The 17,784-nt window shown below is 44.1% G+C and overlaps 3 protein-coding genes and 1 long non-coding RNA gene across 6 annotated transcripts; 1 reads left to right on the forward strand and 3 right to left on the reverse strand.

Annotated features, from left to right (window-relative positions):
• The first annotated feature begins 1,661 nt into the window (after nt 1-1,661).
• LOC118099641 lies at nt 1,662-6,593 on the forward strand. 3 transcript variants are annotated; one of them, XR_004694323.2, is made up of 4 exons: nt 1,662-1,883; nt 3,184-4,017; nt 4,676-4,753; nt 4,850-6,593. It is a non-coding gene; the product is annotated as an uncharacterized LOC118099641 (long non-coding RNA). The 3 variants fall into 3 exon arrangements; XR_004694324.2 differs by lacking the exon at nt 1,662-1,883 and adding an exon at nt 2,352-3,093; XR_004694325.2 differs by lacking the exon at nt 1,662-1,883 and adding an exon at nt 2,352-2,717.
• Nucleotides 2,086-7,555, reverse strand: zgc:66455 (uncharacterized protein LOC393502 homolog). Its single transcript, XM_035142274.2, has 10 exons — nt 7,373-7,555; nt 7,259-7,289; nt 5,650-6,269; nt 5,002-5,542; nt 4,744-4,785; nt 3,888-3,988; nt 3,673-3,728; nt 3,237-3,403; nt 2,636-2,791; nt 2,086-2,559 (listed from the first exon to the last, which is right to left on the reverse strand). Exons 1-10 carry the CDS (start codon nt 7,430-7,432, stop codon nt 2,189-2,191), a joined length of 2,145 nt encoding a protein of 714 aa, XP_034998165.1. The 5' UTR covers nt 7,433-7,555; the 3' UTR covers nt 2,086-2,188.
• A 751-nt stretch (nt 7,556-8,306) lies between these two features.
• LOC118099029 (N-acetyllactosaminide beta-1,3-N-acetylglucosaminyltransferase 2-like) lies at nt 8,307-10,235 on the reverse strand. The gene is made up of 2 exons (XM_035143276.2): nt 10,170-10,235; nt 8,307-9,748 (listed from the first exon to the last, which is right to left on the reverse strand). Exon 2 carries the CDS (start codon nt 9,746-9,748, stop codon nt 8,558-8,560), a length of 1,191 nt encoding a protein of 396 aa, XP_034999167.2. The 5' UTR covers nt 10,170-10,235; the 3' UTR covers nt 8,307-8,557.
• Nucleotides 10,236-13,244: 3,009 nt separating this feature from the next.
• Nucleotides 13,245-16,330, reverse strand: commd1 (copper metabolism (Murr1) domain containing 1). Its single transcript, XM_035143798.2, has 3 exons — nt 16,079-16,330; nt 15,025-15,315; nt 13,245-14,125 (listed from the first exon to the last, which is right to left on the reverse strand). The coding sequence occupies exons 1-3, from the start codon at nt 16,244-16,246 to the stop codon at nt 14,018-14,020; spliced, it is 567 nt and encodes a 188-aa protein (XP_034999689.1). The 5' UTR covers nt 16,247-16,330; the 3' UTR covers nt 13,245-14,017.
• Between the last annotated feature and the right edge of the window lie 1,454 nt (nt 16,331-17,784).

The raw sequence follows: 17,784 nt of genomic DNA on the forward strand, positions 1-17,784 counted from the left end.
GATTGGACACTGTTGACTTCTCGTGGCGTCAGTCGACCTCAGTTAAATCAGAGGTGATGGGTCGAGGGACAATTCCCACCCACAATATCCTATATACACCATCCATCACCTGCACCGCTCCTCCTTCCTGGAACTAGAGCAGTGGACTGGATAAGCTCAGTGAATATCACAAGAGTAAATATAGATTTTTCATTGTGATGAGAAATAATCGCAAGATTCAATCTGCAACAGTCATGATTCTACAAATCAACTTTTTTTAAACCTCCACAGAAAAACACAAGGGGCTGGAGCCGGGGGATTATGGGAGGGGGATGCTGCCTGCAGGTGAAGCTCAGCGTGGAGGCAGGGGGGGGGAGCCTCCACGACCTCAGGCCGCCAGCAGAGGTATGAAGCTGAGCGACCCCCCCCCACCCCACCCACAGCTGCCCAGTGATGTCGTCCTTGGTGATTCTACCTGCAGGACGTGAGGAGCATCCAGACAAAGATCAGCTGCGGGTGGCAGGACAGCTGCTGAGAGCACATCTGGTCCAGAGGAGAGAGCTCACACACACACAGACACACACACACACACACAGACTCACACACACACACCGGCTTTTGTTTATGGTCAGAGGAGTGACAAGTAGCATGTAGTCTAAGTGGAAAAATACACTTATATGCATTTCATGAAACATTTTTGATTGTTGAATAAATTCATATTTTATTTATTTATCATTTAGATGAAAATAAACATCAACAGACATATTTGTCATTATCAAACTCTTATATTTGAATCACAGGTTATTAATAATCATTTATCTCTGACAAGCCTTTAAATCAGGTCCCGGCTGCAGACTGGTCTGTGCTGCTGGCAGATTCTCAGCTGACGTTATATTCATGAGTCAGACGTCATAGCAAATTGTTTCATATTTGAACATGAGGCCTGACTATATTCACACACACTGACTGATCTCTTTGCTCCTGTTGCGGTGCTGCTGCGAAATCTGGGACCGGTTCAGAGTGTTCAAAAAATAAAAGATCAAACTTGAACCACAGAGAGAATTCAATTCTCCGTTACTTTGATAAAAATATGGAGCAAAACCAGCAGCTGCAACGAGATCCTTTTCCAAAAAAGTTTCACTGCAAGTTTCTTTATGTTTTGGATACAAGCAGTGAAAAGTAGTAAAGCATCACAGAGCCTGTTTGTGTGCGACCATGGAATCAAGTTATCAACGCCACGTGAACATGTTGACAAACGGCCGATCTCAAAGTTAAATAAAGTGTAAAAAGTATTTCTGGATCCGTCCCCTGATCCGCATCCACACCAAATTATGAGTTCTTCCCGGACCTGCTCCACATCCGTCCACCAAGGTGAGTGGAAATCTGTCCAGTGGTTGTTGTGGGATCTTGTTCATAATCAAACAGACGGGTGAAAACAGAACCACCATACCACTGATGAGTTTCCTAAATAAGTCTCTTCTTTATTTCACCTTTCTTTCAGCAGCTGTTCTCCGGCCTGTCGGCTGCTCAGTGTGAGCACAGTGGATTTATCACAGCTTAAACTGTGTCAGTCACATTAATCTACATCACAGGTCTGAAGCCCAAACCCAATATGAGACGGTGGAAAAGAGGAATCTGTTTGCGAGCGTAGAGAAAGGCCGAGGGAACAAGCACCCTGTAATAAAGCAGAGTAAGGTCAGCAGACTGCCCATGTGACAGCACGCCGCCCTGGATTAGCTGCTGTAAGCCTATTAAAGTGGTTCGGACTGGGTGGGCCGCCACAGACTACACTTCACTCCCCGCACACAGCGGCGCAGGGTGGCCGCTCACAAACTGGGAGGTCACGCTTCCATCAACAGGCCGAGTTTCCTGCTGGAGTGCCCTTGACCGAGAGAGTCACTCAGGTACACTCCTGAATTTCATGTTTGAAGGGTCGATTATGGATCCTGACAAATAAAATGTGTTGATGCAAATTTCCTCAAGGTCGAAAGGTCTTTCTTGTTTCCAGGTTTATAAACACGAGTGTCCCCTTCATTGATCCGATTCTACCACGACTCCGTTTTGGTAGAGGGCTGATCCCGTAAATACCAAGACAAGAAGAAAATGCAGTTTTATTGTGACTTTAATTCATCAGATTACAGAGGATCAGACTCAAAGTGAAAGAAAACTAAATAAAGAGATTTTAACGAATGGAGTCGTGACGCTGTGATCACATCTTGCCGCCGTGCCGTGGCTCCAGGTAGACGTCCGGCGGCAGCAGAGGGCTGAAGCGAAGCAGCGGCAGGTCCACGGTGGGACAGAGCTCCTTCACCTGGGGCCAGCCCTCTCTGGGGGCAGCCCGGGGGGGCGGGGGTGGTGGGGGCATGTCAGAGTCGCTGGAGTAGCCGTCGTGATGGTGACGGTTGTTGTTGGGGTCAGGAGGAGAGATGCTGCTGCTATGGCAGTGAACCAGGAAGGTCCCCTGGTGGTGACGGCGGTACAGCATCCCGGCGGCCACCAGCAGCATCAGGATGAGGGAGCTGAGCAGGAAGAAGAGCACGTAGACACCTTTGGTCTCCGCTGACAGGCCTTGGCTGCAACCTCAACAAGACAGCAGCAACAGGAAGTCAGCACATGTGGCAGATGTGGAGTGAAGCGGTGATCAGAGCACGAGTACCTGCAGCCGCCACGTCCACACAGACGGTTCCTCCAGATCCCAGACGGGACTTGTCCAGGAAACCCGGCCGGCAGCCGCACGAGTACGAGCCGAACCGGTTCTCACATTCTGCGTTAACGTCGCACAGCATCAGCTGGGTCCCACACTCGTTCACGTCTGAAACGCACAAACACACACACGCACAACCTGCTGCTCACCAGTAGAATTGAACTCTTTTTAGGACACATCATTACATCCTTTTTCTGTCAGTGTTTTTTGAAGCCACTTTTCCACCTATTTTCTCCAGCTCATATTAGAACAGACAGAATGATCCTTCACCACAGTTTCAATGTTTATCTGTTCAATCCGTCACAAACAAATATTTGCAACACTTCCCGTACCAAAGTAAAAATACTTCTTTGTTTTCATAAATCGGAAGCCATAACCTACAAACAGGGCAAGAATTAAGAATAACGGAGGTAAAGTCAAATTAAAAGTAAAGGGCTGTGCAAATAGTCGACAGCTGGTCAGGAATAAGTCAAACTAAACAAACTGTACATATGTTGCAGGTGACACTTCTCTTCAGTTTCTCGTGTGCGACACGTGACGGACGCTGCTGTACCTGCAGTCGACACAGACATGATGACGGCCTTCCTGTGGATTCCTCTGCGGCCCACACTGGCGTCGATGAGGCTCTGGATGGCGGCGTCCACGACCCTGTGCACGTGGTCGCTCCCCGGGCCCTGTCGCGTCTGCAGCCACAGGATAAACACCACTCCTGCACTCAACCTGCACGCACACACACACACACACACAAATACACACACACACACGATCTCTATGACCAGCGAGCATCTTCTATTGGCTAATGAAGACACTGTGACACAGTTCAAAAAGGTTGAAGAATATTTCAGCAGCTGTATGAGCCGCTTAAGATAAGATGAACCTTTGTTGATCTAGACTGACAGAGCAGCCGAAACTATTAATAATAAAAAATAGAAATGTTATATACAAGGCTGTTGTTCTAATGTGCAACACAAATTGTCCAAAACACCAACCTCTTTATTCTTTTAGGCAACAGGGACGTGTGCAGAGTTTCCAGCCGCTCACTGATCTGCACAGAAAAATAAATGAAAGGCGTGTCGACTGGTGTTGGGAGGAAGTGAAGACGTGTCGTCCATCTTTATTTACAGTTCATCAGGAAATAAAACACGCTGGACCTTTATTCTCCCACATGACGAAAACATGAAGCTTTTTGTTTTCTTCAGCTCACCAGCGTCTTCACCGACAGCAGCAGCGACGCGGCCACGTTGTCCCAGGACTCGTCCACTTCCTGCCTGAAGTTCACCTCAACGGCCACTTCCAACAGGTGACCTGAGAAGAAGAAGCTCTCAAGTAAAATAGTAAGAAGGAATAACCACAGTTCAAATAAGACAATTTACTAACATTTAATTTTCTCAGAGTTTAAAACTGAAAATTGATTATTCAAAGTAATATTTCCTCCATTTTATTTATCTTTTTCTCCTTAATCCCCTTGAGATTTCAACTTTTTGCTCAGATTGTATTACTGGCTCTTAATGTAACCTCATGTTTGAAACTAGAATAACCAACAGGTGCAAAAACTGATCTTTCAAGTAAAGAAAATAAGCTCAGAAAAACAATCTGCCTTTTTCCCCACTCCGGGTAAAGTTAAATATTTCTTTCCAAAGATCAATTTGTTTTCCGAAAAAAAAAATTTGGTGTGTTTTTGCAGCCGCTTTATAAAACTGGTAATTTCTAGTTCCTCCAGTAGTGGCAGAAATAAAATCTCAGTAAAAGTTTTAATCTATTAAAATCAATGATCTCAGCGTGAAACAAGTGAAATGTTCCAAAACAGTAAAATTAAAAATAGAGAATCAACAGTACAATGTTGTAATGCTGTAAATCCGTTCGAAGCTGACACCTTGAAAATAAATTCATCTTCTGTTTAAACATAGAAACATTACACAGATTGAGTTAGATTTTTTTTATCCCAATATTAAGAAAAAACTTTTCAAACCCATAGATCTTTGTTTTTGTCAGTTCGGAGCCGAGTGTGATGATTCTGTGACGATGAGGATGAGACGCAGTGAAAAGTCAGAAATACTCACCACCAGGAAGGTGAGGAACGTCCGAGTGATTTCTCACTTTCACTGTACGAAGGAAACAAAGTCAAACAGATTAGAAACACGAAAATAAACTCTTTTGTTTCCCCAGAAACCAGCGACCGCGCATAAAGACCACCAGTGTATCAAGACCACCAGTGTATCAAGACCACCAGTGTATCAAGACCACCAGAGACTGAATATCTAACAGAACAGTTGACCTTGTATTTACAGTTCAAAGTAGCCACAGCTGAATTTACTCACTGTTCCCTCTGTGGTCCGACAGCGGCTCCACCATGTTGGGGTGAGGATGAGTCTGTTCGGTCTCAGAGGCGGAGGGATGCTGGTCTGAGGCCTCGCTGACCTTAGGTCTGTTTTCACTGTCTGCAGCTTGTTCTGAACCAGCAGCAGACTCCTCCTCTTCTGACCGGCCGTGTGAACCACTCTCATCCTCTGGACCGGTCGAAGCTTCCTCTGGAAGGATCAAAGCTTCTTCTGGAAGGATCAAAGCTTCTTCTGGAAGGGTCGAAGCCTTTTCTGGACCGGCAACATCCTCCGGAACAGTCGAAGCTTCCTCCGCGTTCCTTCGTACTGCTGCTGGGATGCGATCGTTTTGATGATTTTGAGTGTGATGCTGCTGAGGAGTCACTGGGTCGACAGGTGAGTCTGAGTGACTGGAAGCGGTGGGTGCAGCATCTCTTCCTGATCGGGACGTCCCCTGAGTGGACGCTGGCGCTGTGGGTACAGCTGTTAACGGGTACATGTGACTGTAGTTTCCCAAGGATGGATGGAGGTTTTCGCTCACCTGAGAAAACATGATGATGATGTGATTTATCAACAAGTCAAAACTTCCAACCATTAGTACCGCTGGAGTTGAGGGTTTGAGTCCCACCCCAGTGTGTGTTCACCCACCTCAGCGTCTGTGTCCGCCGCCTCCTCAGGCTGCCACAGCTGCTCAGCCATCATGACTGAATGTTGATCATAATAATCATACAATGGATCAATGTTCACTGGTGATGGATGAAAATTGGGCTCCGGCTGTTCACCATTCATTCCAAAGTCAGTGACGTCCACTGGTCCGAGAGCTGGTTCTGAGGTCTCGTCTCCCACTGTGAACCCGTCCTGTGGGTTGTAAATCACTGGCGGTCCAAATGCCTGGAAGCGGCCGTAGAAGCCCCTGTAGGGCGAGTCGGGCCAGGCACCAATCAGCAGCACCACGTTCAGGGTGTTGGAAGTCGTGGTGTACTTGGCCTCACGCCAGCACTTCTGCAGGATCTTGTGGACCCCAAAACGACCGAGGGGCTCGTCCACGTGGATCTGGTCCTGTTTGAGGTGGCAGACGTCGTCGGGGGTCAAGTCCTCCAAGTGGAGATGAATCCTCTTCCCAGGATCCACCTGGATGGTCCAGTTGCACCACAGAGACGGGTTGGAGCACAGGTAGTCCGGCGAGAAAAACTCTCCGGTGTCGCTGCGCAGCAGCTGGTGGCAGCTCTGCAGGGCGAAGAACGCGTCGTCATGACCTCGGTGTCCATCTGAGGAAGAAACGCACCAACTTCAGAGAAACATACCAACAACCTCGTGAGTTTCAGCTCATCAGAGTACAGCTGTGTGAATGACACATGACCGACGGGAGTATTTGAACACGTTTGAAAAGAGTCAATGTGTTGGACATTAAACTAATCAGGTTATTTATGTTTTCAAAGGAACTTGATGGATGAAAATTACTAAATTCATACTTTTCACAATTTCCATTAAAGGTTTAGTGTGTAGGATTTAGTGACATCTAGTGGTGAAGTGTCATGTTGCAGCTGAACACCCCTCACCTCTCCAGAACCTGTGGTAGCTTCAGTTGTCATAGAAACGCAAAAGGTTTAGTTGGTCCAGTTTGGACGACTGTAAAAAACATGGCTGCCTCCGTAGAGAGGACCCGCTCCTGATGTAAATATAAAGTATGTAAATATAAAGTATGTAAATATAAAGTATGTAAATATAAAGGGCCCATTCTAGGGTAAAGGAAACTACAATTTATACAATTTAGATGAAACACTAGTGAAAATATCAATAGGAATATTTTATATTAAATAGTTAATTTTCACCTAAATCTTACACACTGGACATAAATAGGTTTTTATTTGTGTTTTTTTATTGTCAAATTTAAAAACTAGATGGACACTCGGAGAGTTCACACCTCGGACATGGATCCAAGTAGAACCCGTTCTTTATTCCAGAGCGAGATCTCAGTTTCCCAGTAGGACTCTTCTCGCCCCTGCTGCTGCTTGGATCTGCTCGTGCACTCGCACTCAGATACAGTTAAAGTAATGAACATTCATTTCATCATCAAGTTGAGCTTCACCTCAGTGTTCATTGTAATTAGGAAGCAGAGGTGAGATTATCTTTATGTAATTGTCGCAGTCACCTGAGGCTCAGCTGGGTTTCATTTGTGGTTTTACCTGAAACTTGTTGCTCGGACACAAACAGTAAAAACGCACATTGACCTTTAAACGAAAACACAGAGTCTCACCTGGAGGTTTGATTTCTTCTTCTCTGTTCACCTGTAACCAGAACACACAGAGTTTCACAGCAGAGTCCAGCCGTCACACAGTGAAGAGCTGCTCTCGCTCGGCTCACAGCTCACCTGTGCAGCGCAGCGTCTCCAGCTCGCAGCCAGAAGGAGCAGAACTATGTGGAAGCTCATGTTTGGTTGTTTGTCAGTTGAACGGTGAAGGGAAGTGATCCTCTTCAGTCACACTGGTGGTTTCCTCCCAGCTCTCAGCAGGTGACTTTCATCAGTTCAATGATTGACTGAACTCTGGCTGTTTGCATCAGACTCGTCCAGCAGAGGTCACTCTTGTATTTTACAACGCTCCCAGTTCAACACTACATGTAAATTTGTATTTCTGTCAAACATCTGATTTAAAAAACGCATAAACTCTTCTATTCAATACCATTTTATTTACATGGGTCCAAATCAATACAGATACATTCACATATATGTACAACACCTGGGAAAATGGGAAAACAGAAGAGACACAACAATGAAATTACAACATAAAAAACTATTACATATCTACAAATTGACTTGATTTTATTCTCTTTCTCCAGATCTAATTTACATGGTTCGGACATAAACAACCAACTCAACCACATCTCAGTCTTCTGTGCATTTTCCCACCTTCCTTTCATTGAATCACTTCAAACCTCGATGCTGCATATACAGCATGGCTTCATGAGACAATGTGAAATAATACATATAATAATATCAATAATATTTTAGAAAAGAAATGAACAAGAGAAAAATACCAAAACAATCAATACTATAGTTTGTTGTTTGATTTTCATCAAAACGTTATTTACACACAAAAGAAATACACACATGACAGAAAAAATAAGATTTCTTCATTTTCACTCCCGTGGAAAAAACTGAGCTGAGAACATGACTCAGTTTAATGTTCATTAGAATACACCGTCTTCAGGCCCGTCTTCAGGCGCCTGTCTTCAGGGGCCCGTCTAGGGTCCTCAGGCCTGTACAGGGGCCTGTCTTCAGGGCCCGTCCTGTATACAGGGGCCCGTCTTCAGGGGCCCGTCTCCAGGGGCCTGTATACAGGGGCCTGTGTAAAGGGGCCCGTCTTCAGGGGCCCATCTCCAGGGGCCTGTGTAAAGGGGCCCATCTTGAAGTCCACTTGAAAATAAAAGCTAATAAATGATACAAATCTCTAAAACAGGTTTTATTTGGTTCTCAGGATCAAAATCACTTATGAAGGTGCATTTTTAAAATGTGATCTTCACAAAACTCCACAGTGCAGACGGTCATTGAAGGTGTTCACTGGCACTCCAGCTCAGGACGGACAATCCAGGACCAGATCTTTACAATCTCCTGTGGCGTCCGGCTGTGAACCAGCATCAAGCTCCTGTAGACGCAGGGGTTGTTCCTGTACTTCTCCTCGATGTCAAAAGTCTTGAAGCCAGAGTTTTTCTCAGGAGCCAGACCCAGTTTCCTCAGACACATTCCTGTGTAGACGTCATCGATGGGATACAAGACGACCTGTTGGGATACGCTGTGAAGGCGAAGCGCTAAATCCCCAGAGTACACATACCCTCCACCCCCAGCGTAAGGCGGGTACTGCCCCACAAACACACTCTCGGGGATAAAGTACTTCAGTTTCCTGTCTCTGTGTGGGCCGGCGTTACTGATGACATTCCCTATGAACAAATCCCTCGACTTGTTCTCCGGCAGGCCTTCCAGGAGGCCGATGATTCGCACAGTGTTGACCAAGACGTCATCGTCCCCCTTGAGGATGTACTGTGCGTGGGGACAGTTTTGGCTGAACCACTCCAGGAAGAGTATCTCCTTCAGGGTGAGGTTGAAGAAGGTGTCCCTGTAGTCCCACTGGAGGAGGTCTTTGTGAAGTTCTGCCTCGTAGTCCAGCATCGGCAGCAGGTCTGGGTTGTGATCTATGGACATGGTGTTGCCGAGCAGAAACACAGTCGCCACTGTACGATTGGCTAAGACGCCCGCTCGTCCCCATGTTTCACGGATAGCCTGCCGGCGGTCGAAATGTGGCGTCAGCGACTTGACCACAAGCAGCAGGAAGGGGTTTTCATCACAGATGTGGGGCTGGTTAATCAGCATGGGGTACTTCCTGCAGCGCATGTGCAGAAGAAAATCCTGGAATCTCTGCGGCAGGGAGTTGTAGTCCGAGATGTTAGTGGGGACTCTGTAGTCCAAGTCACAGGGGTCGAGCGGTCTGGTGTCATCCGACCTATGCGGCAGCTCGGTGAGGTTGTAGATGAGGTCCAGGCGCCGCTGCTCCTTGTTCCAGAATGATCCTTTCTCTACCTGTTGTTGCCAAAACCTCTCGGTCGGGATTAGAGCCACTCGAGGGCCACTCTTGTCGTTCCCCCGGTTCCACAACACAATCATTAGGATGCAGACAAAGACGTTGAGCATCATCATTGCGTAGAGAACCTGCGCTTTCCTGAAGGCCGAAGGCATGTTGCCCCCCCTCTGCATCTAGACACAGGACGAGAGATTCAGACAATCAACAACAAACAGATCAGAATCTGCAGCATCAGACTTACAGCGGAGCGAGGATACAAAGGAACATTTGGAAACATGGACGCATGCACATGTTCTGGATCTTCTCCTGCAGCCTCCTAGTAACATGTGTGTAACATGTCCTCGTGAGTCCATGTGAGGACACAGCAGGACAATGTGTGGAAGCTTCCCAGTGAGCGAGTGGACGTGTTGACGAGGTTTCTAACACGTGACGGACGTGAAACTGGAAGAACACAAACATCTCAGGATGAAGAAGAGGAGCCGTACACGTAGAAGACGAAGACGTCAACTTGGAAACACGAGGAGGTTCCAGATCTGTTTTAAACGGTGCTGTGTAAATAAAGTTTATTTTTATTGTTTCCAACACATTTCATACCTGAGTGTTGACTGATCAGTGGAGTCGGGTGAAAGCCCAGAATGCACCTGGCTTCACAGGGAGGAGCTCCAGGACGGACGAGGTTGTTGTTGACACTGAAACAGAAATAGTTTTGGAATCAATGCTATAGACTTTAATAAGAGGTTTTTATTATATTATTATTAATCCATATTGATCATACTGCAGTATTACTGCAGTATTGTATGGGAAAGTACCTTTCTAACGTATCTCTACAAAATATTGCTGCTGCAGAAACCGTTTTATTGTATTTTATTTTGGTTATATTTGGTTGAAGTTTTCATATAATCCAGTTTCTACCAAACCCCACATGTATTTTTACTTTTCATTATATTTATTTTCTATATACTTTAAGTGAAATATTAAATTATCTCATCTCACACGGGTGTGTCAGGATTCTGTGCTTTTTGTCCCCATGAGTAAATATTGTCTGAACTTATTTAACATCTACATATGCTAACATGGAGGAGACGAGTTTATGACTTATACTGCCGCCAGCCACAAGGGGGCGATGGAGATGATTTGGCTTCACGTAAAGGAGCTGTCGTGTCAGACACTTTTATTTACAATCATTAATTCGAACCCAGAACCTTCCTGCTGTGAGGTAACAATGCTAACCTCTGCACCACCGCGCCAGTGACACCCAGTGGAATTATGTTTTGTGGTTGTCTGTCCGTCCCATTCTTGTGTACACAATATCCCGAGAACGTTGTGTGTTCTGTTTGTGTTGCCTTACGTTGTTTTCCCATTTTGTTCCGACGCCTGTTATATCTTTGAGGGAGTAGTGTCGGTGAACTGAGCTGTAAACCTGCACACTAACGTGGACTTTACACACGGAAGCGGAACAACTCTGTTCACATGAGGGCGAATCGGATTTATTGCCTTATTTATTGAGTGGTTTTACAGCTCAGGTGCGTCCACGTCTTCACCTGCAGAGCTGACGTTCATCTACAGCTCCCTGACTGCATGTAAAGGAAAATAATCTGAAGATGATAAATGGGATGTGAACTTACTAAATGGATTTACTAAATAATAAAACCGATAAATACAAAGTCAATTAAAAACCAGACTCAAAATAGACTTGGACTAATATGACAGTACAATATAACACAGACTAAATATCAACACTTTCAGGAAGGTTGTTCCAGAGGAATCTTTGTTCTGACGAGTTTAAAGCTGATTTATTTGATCATTTATTAATCTGTGTTTGTTCATTATTTTAGTGTTAAAACTAGTTTTAAGTTTTAAACAAGTTCTCCCCTGGAAAAGAACCTCAATGGGATGAACCTGGTAAAATGAAGGTTTGAAACAAATGCTTTTGTGTTGGCTGCTGGTAAATGTTATTCTTTATTTGATCCCTGGGAGACACGACATTAAGCTCACCGATGATTCCATTCAAGCTGCTGTTGTGGAGGTTTGTGTTTTCTATAAACAAACACAGAGATAAGTTCAGTCATCACTTTGTCAGACACAAACCTGTCAGACGAGTCCAGGCGGTGAAGTTCAGAGCGGATCAACGGGCCGCTGCTGCTGTGCCTTCCTCATCCTTCAGGTGGGGGCTTGTTCCGGTACCTGGAGGGTTTGGCTGCGGCCCTGGACCCCCGTTAATCCTCATTAAAATCTGTTATTATACGAAAAACTAACCCTGAACCCAGTGAAACCTGAGTGTGCATCAATCATCAGCTCAGACATAAAGTCTCGTCCTCTCGCACACAAACGGCTCCTCCCTCCCTGAAGTTGTGTGCTGGATTCACTCACCATCAATAAACAAACAGGATATAACTGCAGTGTTGTTAATGTTTGACCATTGACTCCAAACCCGGGTTCAACTGGACTCAAAATATGATAGATTATACATAGATTTATATACAGTTGTATATTAAGGTTTACATTTAGTTTCATGGTTTATTTATAAAGTTAGTTACAGATTTATATAGTTTACATAGTTTTGCATAATGTTTTTTAATCACTTTATATACGTCTAATTACAGTTTATAAATTATCATGCATCATTTTAAATACAGATTTTATACTGTTTTAAATAATAGTTTAAAGTTGTATGGTTTATATACAGTTTTAAATGTAGTTTTGTTTACACATTTATATACAGGGTTTTACAAGCATATATACTGCATTAAATACAGGCTTTTTTACTTATATATATATATGTTTGTATTCAGGGTCCACATTAGGGTTTATTTACAGTTCTATATTTAGTCTACATAAAGTTTTACATATAGGTTTATTCAAAGTTTTATATTCAGTTCTATGGTTATATATAACGGCTTACACGCAGTTTTATATAAACGTTTATTTCCACCAGTGTTCAAAGCGGCGCAGAAGAACATGAGGGGTCAGAACAAACAATAAGAACTTGATGTGTGTTCTGAGGTCATAACATGTGGATGTGATGTCATGTGACGGGAACACGTCGTCTCCAGAGTTCATTCTGACATGAAGCAACAAACATGGGATCATGGAGGGAATCAGTAAAAGCAGCTGCAGCTCAGACTGATGGATGTTTGACCTCTGACCCCTCCGGCTCCTCCCTCATCTCATCCTCAAACTCTGATTGGTCCCCGAGACGCCGGCTTACTGCTGCCGTTTCCCTCGGGCGGAATATTTAGGAATTTATCTATGATGAGACCAAACAAGATGAAACGTCATCAAGCGATTTATCTCTGAATTAAATCTTTAGGTACATTTGTTGGACTATTAATCCCTGTCCATTGATTTGGTTTTTCTTTATCTAAAACAGGATTATGTAAAAACACTGGTGGTCTGGATCCGGATCGGGGGGGAAGATCTTTCTTTAAAATATAATTTTTTTTCTACATTTTCACTTATTTCTAAGAGAATTAATAGATCTGGATTAAAAACGAATAATAATAAATCTGTCTGATATCTGAGTGTGTGATTTGGTGCGGGGACTATTTTGCGGAGGTATGAGCTCTACTGAGATATTCTATTATTTATTCTTCAAGTTTAAAACCATGTCAAGCAAATTGACGATAAGTTTAAAGTAATTATCAAGTAATTATATTTTAAAAAGACCAATTATGTTGAACATGTACATTTATTCATTAATATTACATCAGACCATGTTTCAGAATTAATTATCATTAACGATGAGATCTCTGTTCAAACAATAAAACTGCTTCACCAGACACTTGAATTCAAGCATTGGTCAAGTCAACAGAATTCAAACCTCACTTCATCAACAAGCAGCAGGACAAGCTGACAGTGAGCGCCCCCTGCTGGATCAGGAGACAAAGACTTCAGACACTGGATTCTACACAGTACATTTCAAATTTGAACCGGTTATGAAAGGTCGAACACAAACGTCCTCCCCCGTTTGAATTTCAGTTAAAAAGTGACCCGACAATCACATCCCATTGTCAGCTGGTGAACCTGGCGTGTGTTCATCTGGTTGTGGATTTCATTTCCCGATTTCTTCTCTTCAGCGTTGTGTTGACAACCAGCATGGCACGTTAGTTAGGACAGCTCCTTTTAGTGAGTCCTGAGCACAAAAAACGTGATAGATGTCGTTTGGACGATCGCGCCAACACCAAGCGTCACGCCCACTGTGAAGCCTTAACGCAACACTTAGACGCGAGTCCTGTGTCAGCATCGCTTTCCAATTGTTGTTGCTGATAAGAACCAATCTGGAAGAGGGCTGGGTTATAAATATATATTTAGTTATTTAGTCGGCCGGGGCAAAAGCCACATCGAGTCCGTTCTGGTCTTCGAGTCTGAACATGGCTCATTTGTGTTTGATGACGCAGATCCAACCGGACGACAGAGAGAGAGACAGTCCCACACCGTCACACTCAGGTGTGCTGAACGATCCTGTCCACGCTCTCCTGAATGTCGGCCATCTTCTTCAGCATCTGGTTGACTTTGGCTTCATCAAACTCCAGACAAACAAACTCAGAGTCCTGAGAGAGGGAGGAGAGGGAAGACGTTTTATAGCAACACACTGTTAACGCTCCTCTGCACAGAGCGCGCAGTCAGTTTCACAGTTTGGTCCAGAGTGAAACATCGAGCACGAAACCACGTCAAACCCTCAGCAGCTTTCTCTGCAAAACCACAAACCAACACATTTTGACAGATCTCCCTTTACACTGATCGGCATGCGTGCCTGAGCAACATGGCCGCTCTGTGGTGGTTCGTCTCCAACACCCAGGACAGTTTCAGTCTACATTTCTTTTCCAGACTCATATGAAGTCACTGTGACCTTTGACCCCTGAAATCTCCAACTGAACTTCTGTACCAAGTCTGAAAATAATTCCCCATAAGGTGTTCCTAACATATCGTGTGCAGAAGGCCAAAAAATTAGTTTTGACTTCACATAAAAATCTAATAAGCTATGGGGACTTGATTTTTGTCCCCACGACGTGAGTAATACCTGGACAACACACACACTGATCCCCTCAGATGTGCATCTGGACAGTGAATAACAGCTCCACATGAACCTGATGAGGTAAACTAGTCTTACACCAACCAATCACACGCAGGCATGGTCGAAAGATGAAATCCATCGACAATATCTGATCCAATCTCTGATGGGATATCCTTTACAGTTTATGGATTTGTAAACAACAAAAGGTCAACAGTCGCACAATATTACATTAGAATCCTTATAGGGTTTCTATTTTAGTTGCAAACTGGGTGAAGCCAAGTTACAACACTTTATTGTGTATTTTATGTTTTTAGTGAGATAAAAAAAATGTCGATTTGTAACCCACTCTATTTCCTGCCGATGTTCTCCTGAGCAAGGCACTGATGCATCAAAATGCCGCAGTGAGTAGAGGACTGAGGTCGTACTAGGTCTCACCTGTCCAGCTCTGCCCAGTTCCAGCTCCACCAGAGCGACTGGGCCGCTGTGGGCAGCGTCCGCCCGGCTGGCTGCAGCCTGGAGGTCCACTCTCCAGGAGAGGCCCCTGAGACCGGGCTCCCAGCGGCTCTGAGCCAGTAAACTCTCCCTCACACGGACTCGCTGGCTCTTCCAGAAGCGAGAGAGGGCGGCGGCCTGTTCGGGGGTCACCCCCCCGCTGCCCTGCTTCCTGGTCTGAGCTGTGAGGAAGGCCTCCAGCTGGGCGTGGTCCATGTCAGCTGTGGCAATAGACTGAGAGATGATGAGGACGTTTATTATCAGACCAGCACAGATTCAAGCCTCTGTTCAGTTTTCATGTACTGAGTCTGTTTTCATGTATGTATTGAATACGTGTAGATGTATAATATGTGTATGTAGAGTGTGTATGTAGCATGTAGCATGTAGTGTGTAGCATGTAGTGTATAGTGTGTAGCATGTAGTGTGTTGCATGTAGTGTGTAGCATGTAGTGTATAGTGTGTAGCATGTAGTGTGTTGCATGTAGTGTGTAGCATGTAGTGTATAGTGTGTAGCATGTAGTGTGTTGCATGTAGTGTGTAGCATGTAGTGTGTTGCATGTAGTATGTATTGTGTAGCATGTAGTGTGTAGCGTGTAGCATGTCGCATGTAGTGTGTCGCGTGTAGTGTGTAGTATGTAGCGTGTAGTATGTAGCGTGTAGCATGTAGTATGTAGTGTGTTGCATGTAGTGTGTCGCGTGTAGTGTGTAGCATGTAGTGTGTAGTGTGTAGCATGTAGTATGTAGTGTGTAGCATGTAGTATGTAGTGTGTAGTATGTAGTATGTTGTGTGTGGTAGTGTGTGTAGCATGTAGTGTGTAGTATGTAGTGTGTAGCATGTAGTGTGTAGTATGTAGTGTGTAGCATGTAGCGTGTAGTATGTAGCATGTAGCGTGTAGCATGTAGTGTGTAGTATGTAGTGTGTAGCATGTAGTGTGTAGTATGTAGTATGTAGTATGTAGTGTGTAGCATGTAGCATGTAGCATGTGTGTAGCAGTACCTTCAGCAGGCCTCTCATCTTGTCGAACAGGACCCTGAACTCCTCCTCGGACAGATCTGGGAACAGTTCCCTCCTCAGCAGATCCTCCGTCATCTCTTCTTTCTCATAATAAACTTTCTGAACGATTCCGTTCAACAAACCGCTCAGAGACTTCGCTGCGTCCGCCATGTTTCAGCCCGGTCACATGACCAACACGGGGCAAGTCACGTGCGCGAACGGCACTATGGGAGTTGTAGTTTCTCTGTATCACTGAGCTTTAATGTTTTTACCACCACGAACTGTGAATGAAATGGAACAAAGGCTGACGTCACAGAGAACAGTGTTTGTTTCTTCACATGAGACAGACGACAGGAAGTGAGTGAGTCTCAGTCATCGTTAATGTGCTGATTGGATTGAAGACACCTTGAAATGATTTTTGTTTCTCCAAACCTTGTTATCGCACAGTTCACGTAATGTTTAGAGGTTGGAAAGAAATTGAGAATGAATTACACGTCTTTAATCTGGTGAGCAGAATTATAAAACTGAGATTCAAGATCCAATACGTAATTGCCAGACAACTCAGTTGTTTGGAATTTTCCTCAGCAGCTCACAACCAGAACAATCACAGCATCACATTTTCATATCTGAGCAAACCCTCGATGTGATCCACACAACACAGACAGACAGAGCACCGCCATGTTGCCAGAGGACGCTGCCATCTTATAATGTTATATAGATACAGTGTATATAGATATATATATATATAGAGATATATCTCTCTATATATAGACATCTAGAGATATCTATATACATGTATAGCTATAGATCTATAGCTATATATATATATAATGTTCTAGTGTATTAGAACTGTTGAAAAAATGCTCATTAAAGCCTTAAATTATGTGGCCATAAACTTACAAAAATACAAAAGTTAAATGTTATTGTTCTCACAATTTTACAAAAGAACACACAGAAATTCATGATCTGATGAAAAGTTTATTGATTATTGATCAAGCTGTGAAGAATACTTTTCGAGAGCTTCATGTTGACTCACTCATTCTGCCACATTGTGCTAGTTAATGTGTAATAATCATAGATTTGAGTTATAATCCTTTTTTTTATTACGTTTACAGCATCTTTGGTAGTTGTTTGGGGAGGGGGTTGGTTCGTCGTTTACTTCTACTTCCACCATGAATTTGCCCATTAAACTCTCCCTGAAGGCCAAACGCATGTATTCAGCTGACGTGTCAACAGGAACTATGATCTGTGCCACAGTGGTGCTTTCTCCAGAAGGGCGTGGTCCGTTGATCTGGATTTGCAGGTTGTAACACCGCTGATTGATCCTGTTGCACAGTCCCTGGTTGTCAATGCGAACTTTGCTCGAAGTAATCAACTCGGACCTGGACTGGTCAGTCAAGCGCTGGTTGTTCCATTGGTTAATTAATTCTAAGGCTTCGTTGATCTCCCATTTTACGTTTTTAAGTTTTTCTTTACCTCCCATGTCTTTGAAAGTGGTCACTCTCCTGTTGTTGTTGTTGTTGTTGTTGTCTTCTTCCCTGGTACAGATCACTCTTGGATTATTAGTTTGTCGTCTGGGAAAACACACACTCTCTAAAAGATTCACCTGAACAAGGGATTTACATATAAAATATAGTTAATCAGTACATTTTAGAATTCAGTAAATAATTATGGAATAAAAAAAAAAAAATGTTTACATTTCATTTAAT

The sequence above is a fragment of the Hippoglossus stenolepis genome, chromosome 2 (assembly GCF_022539355.2).
Source record: "Hippoglossus stenolepis isolate QCI-W04-F060 chromosome 2, HSTE1.2, whole genome shotgun sequence".
Classification (NCBI taxonomy): Eukaryota; Metazoa; Chordata; class Actinopteri; order Pleuronectiformes; family Pleuronectidae; genus Hippoglossus; species Hippoglossus stenolepis.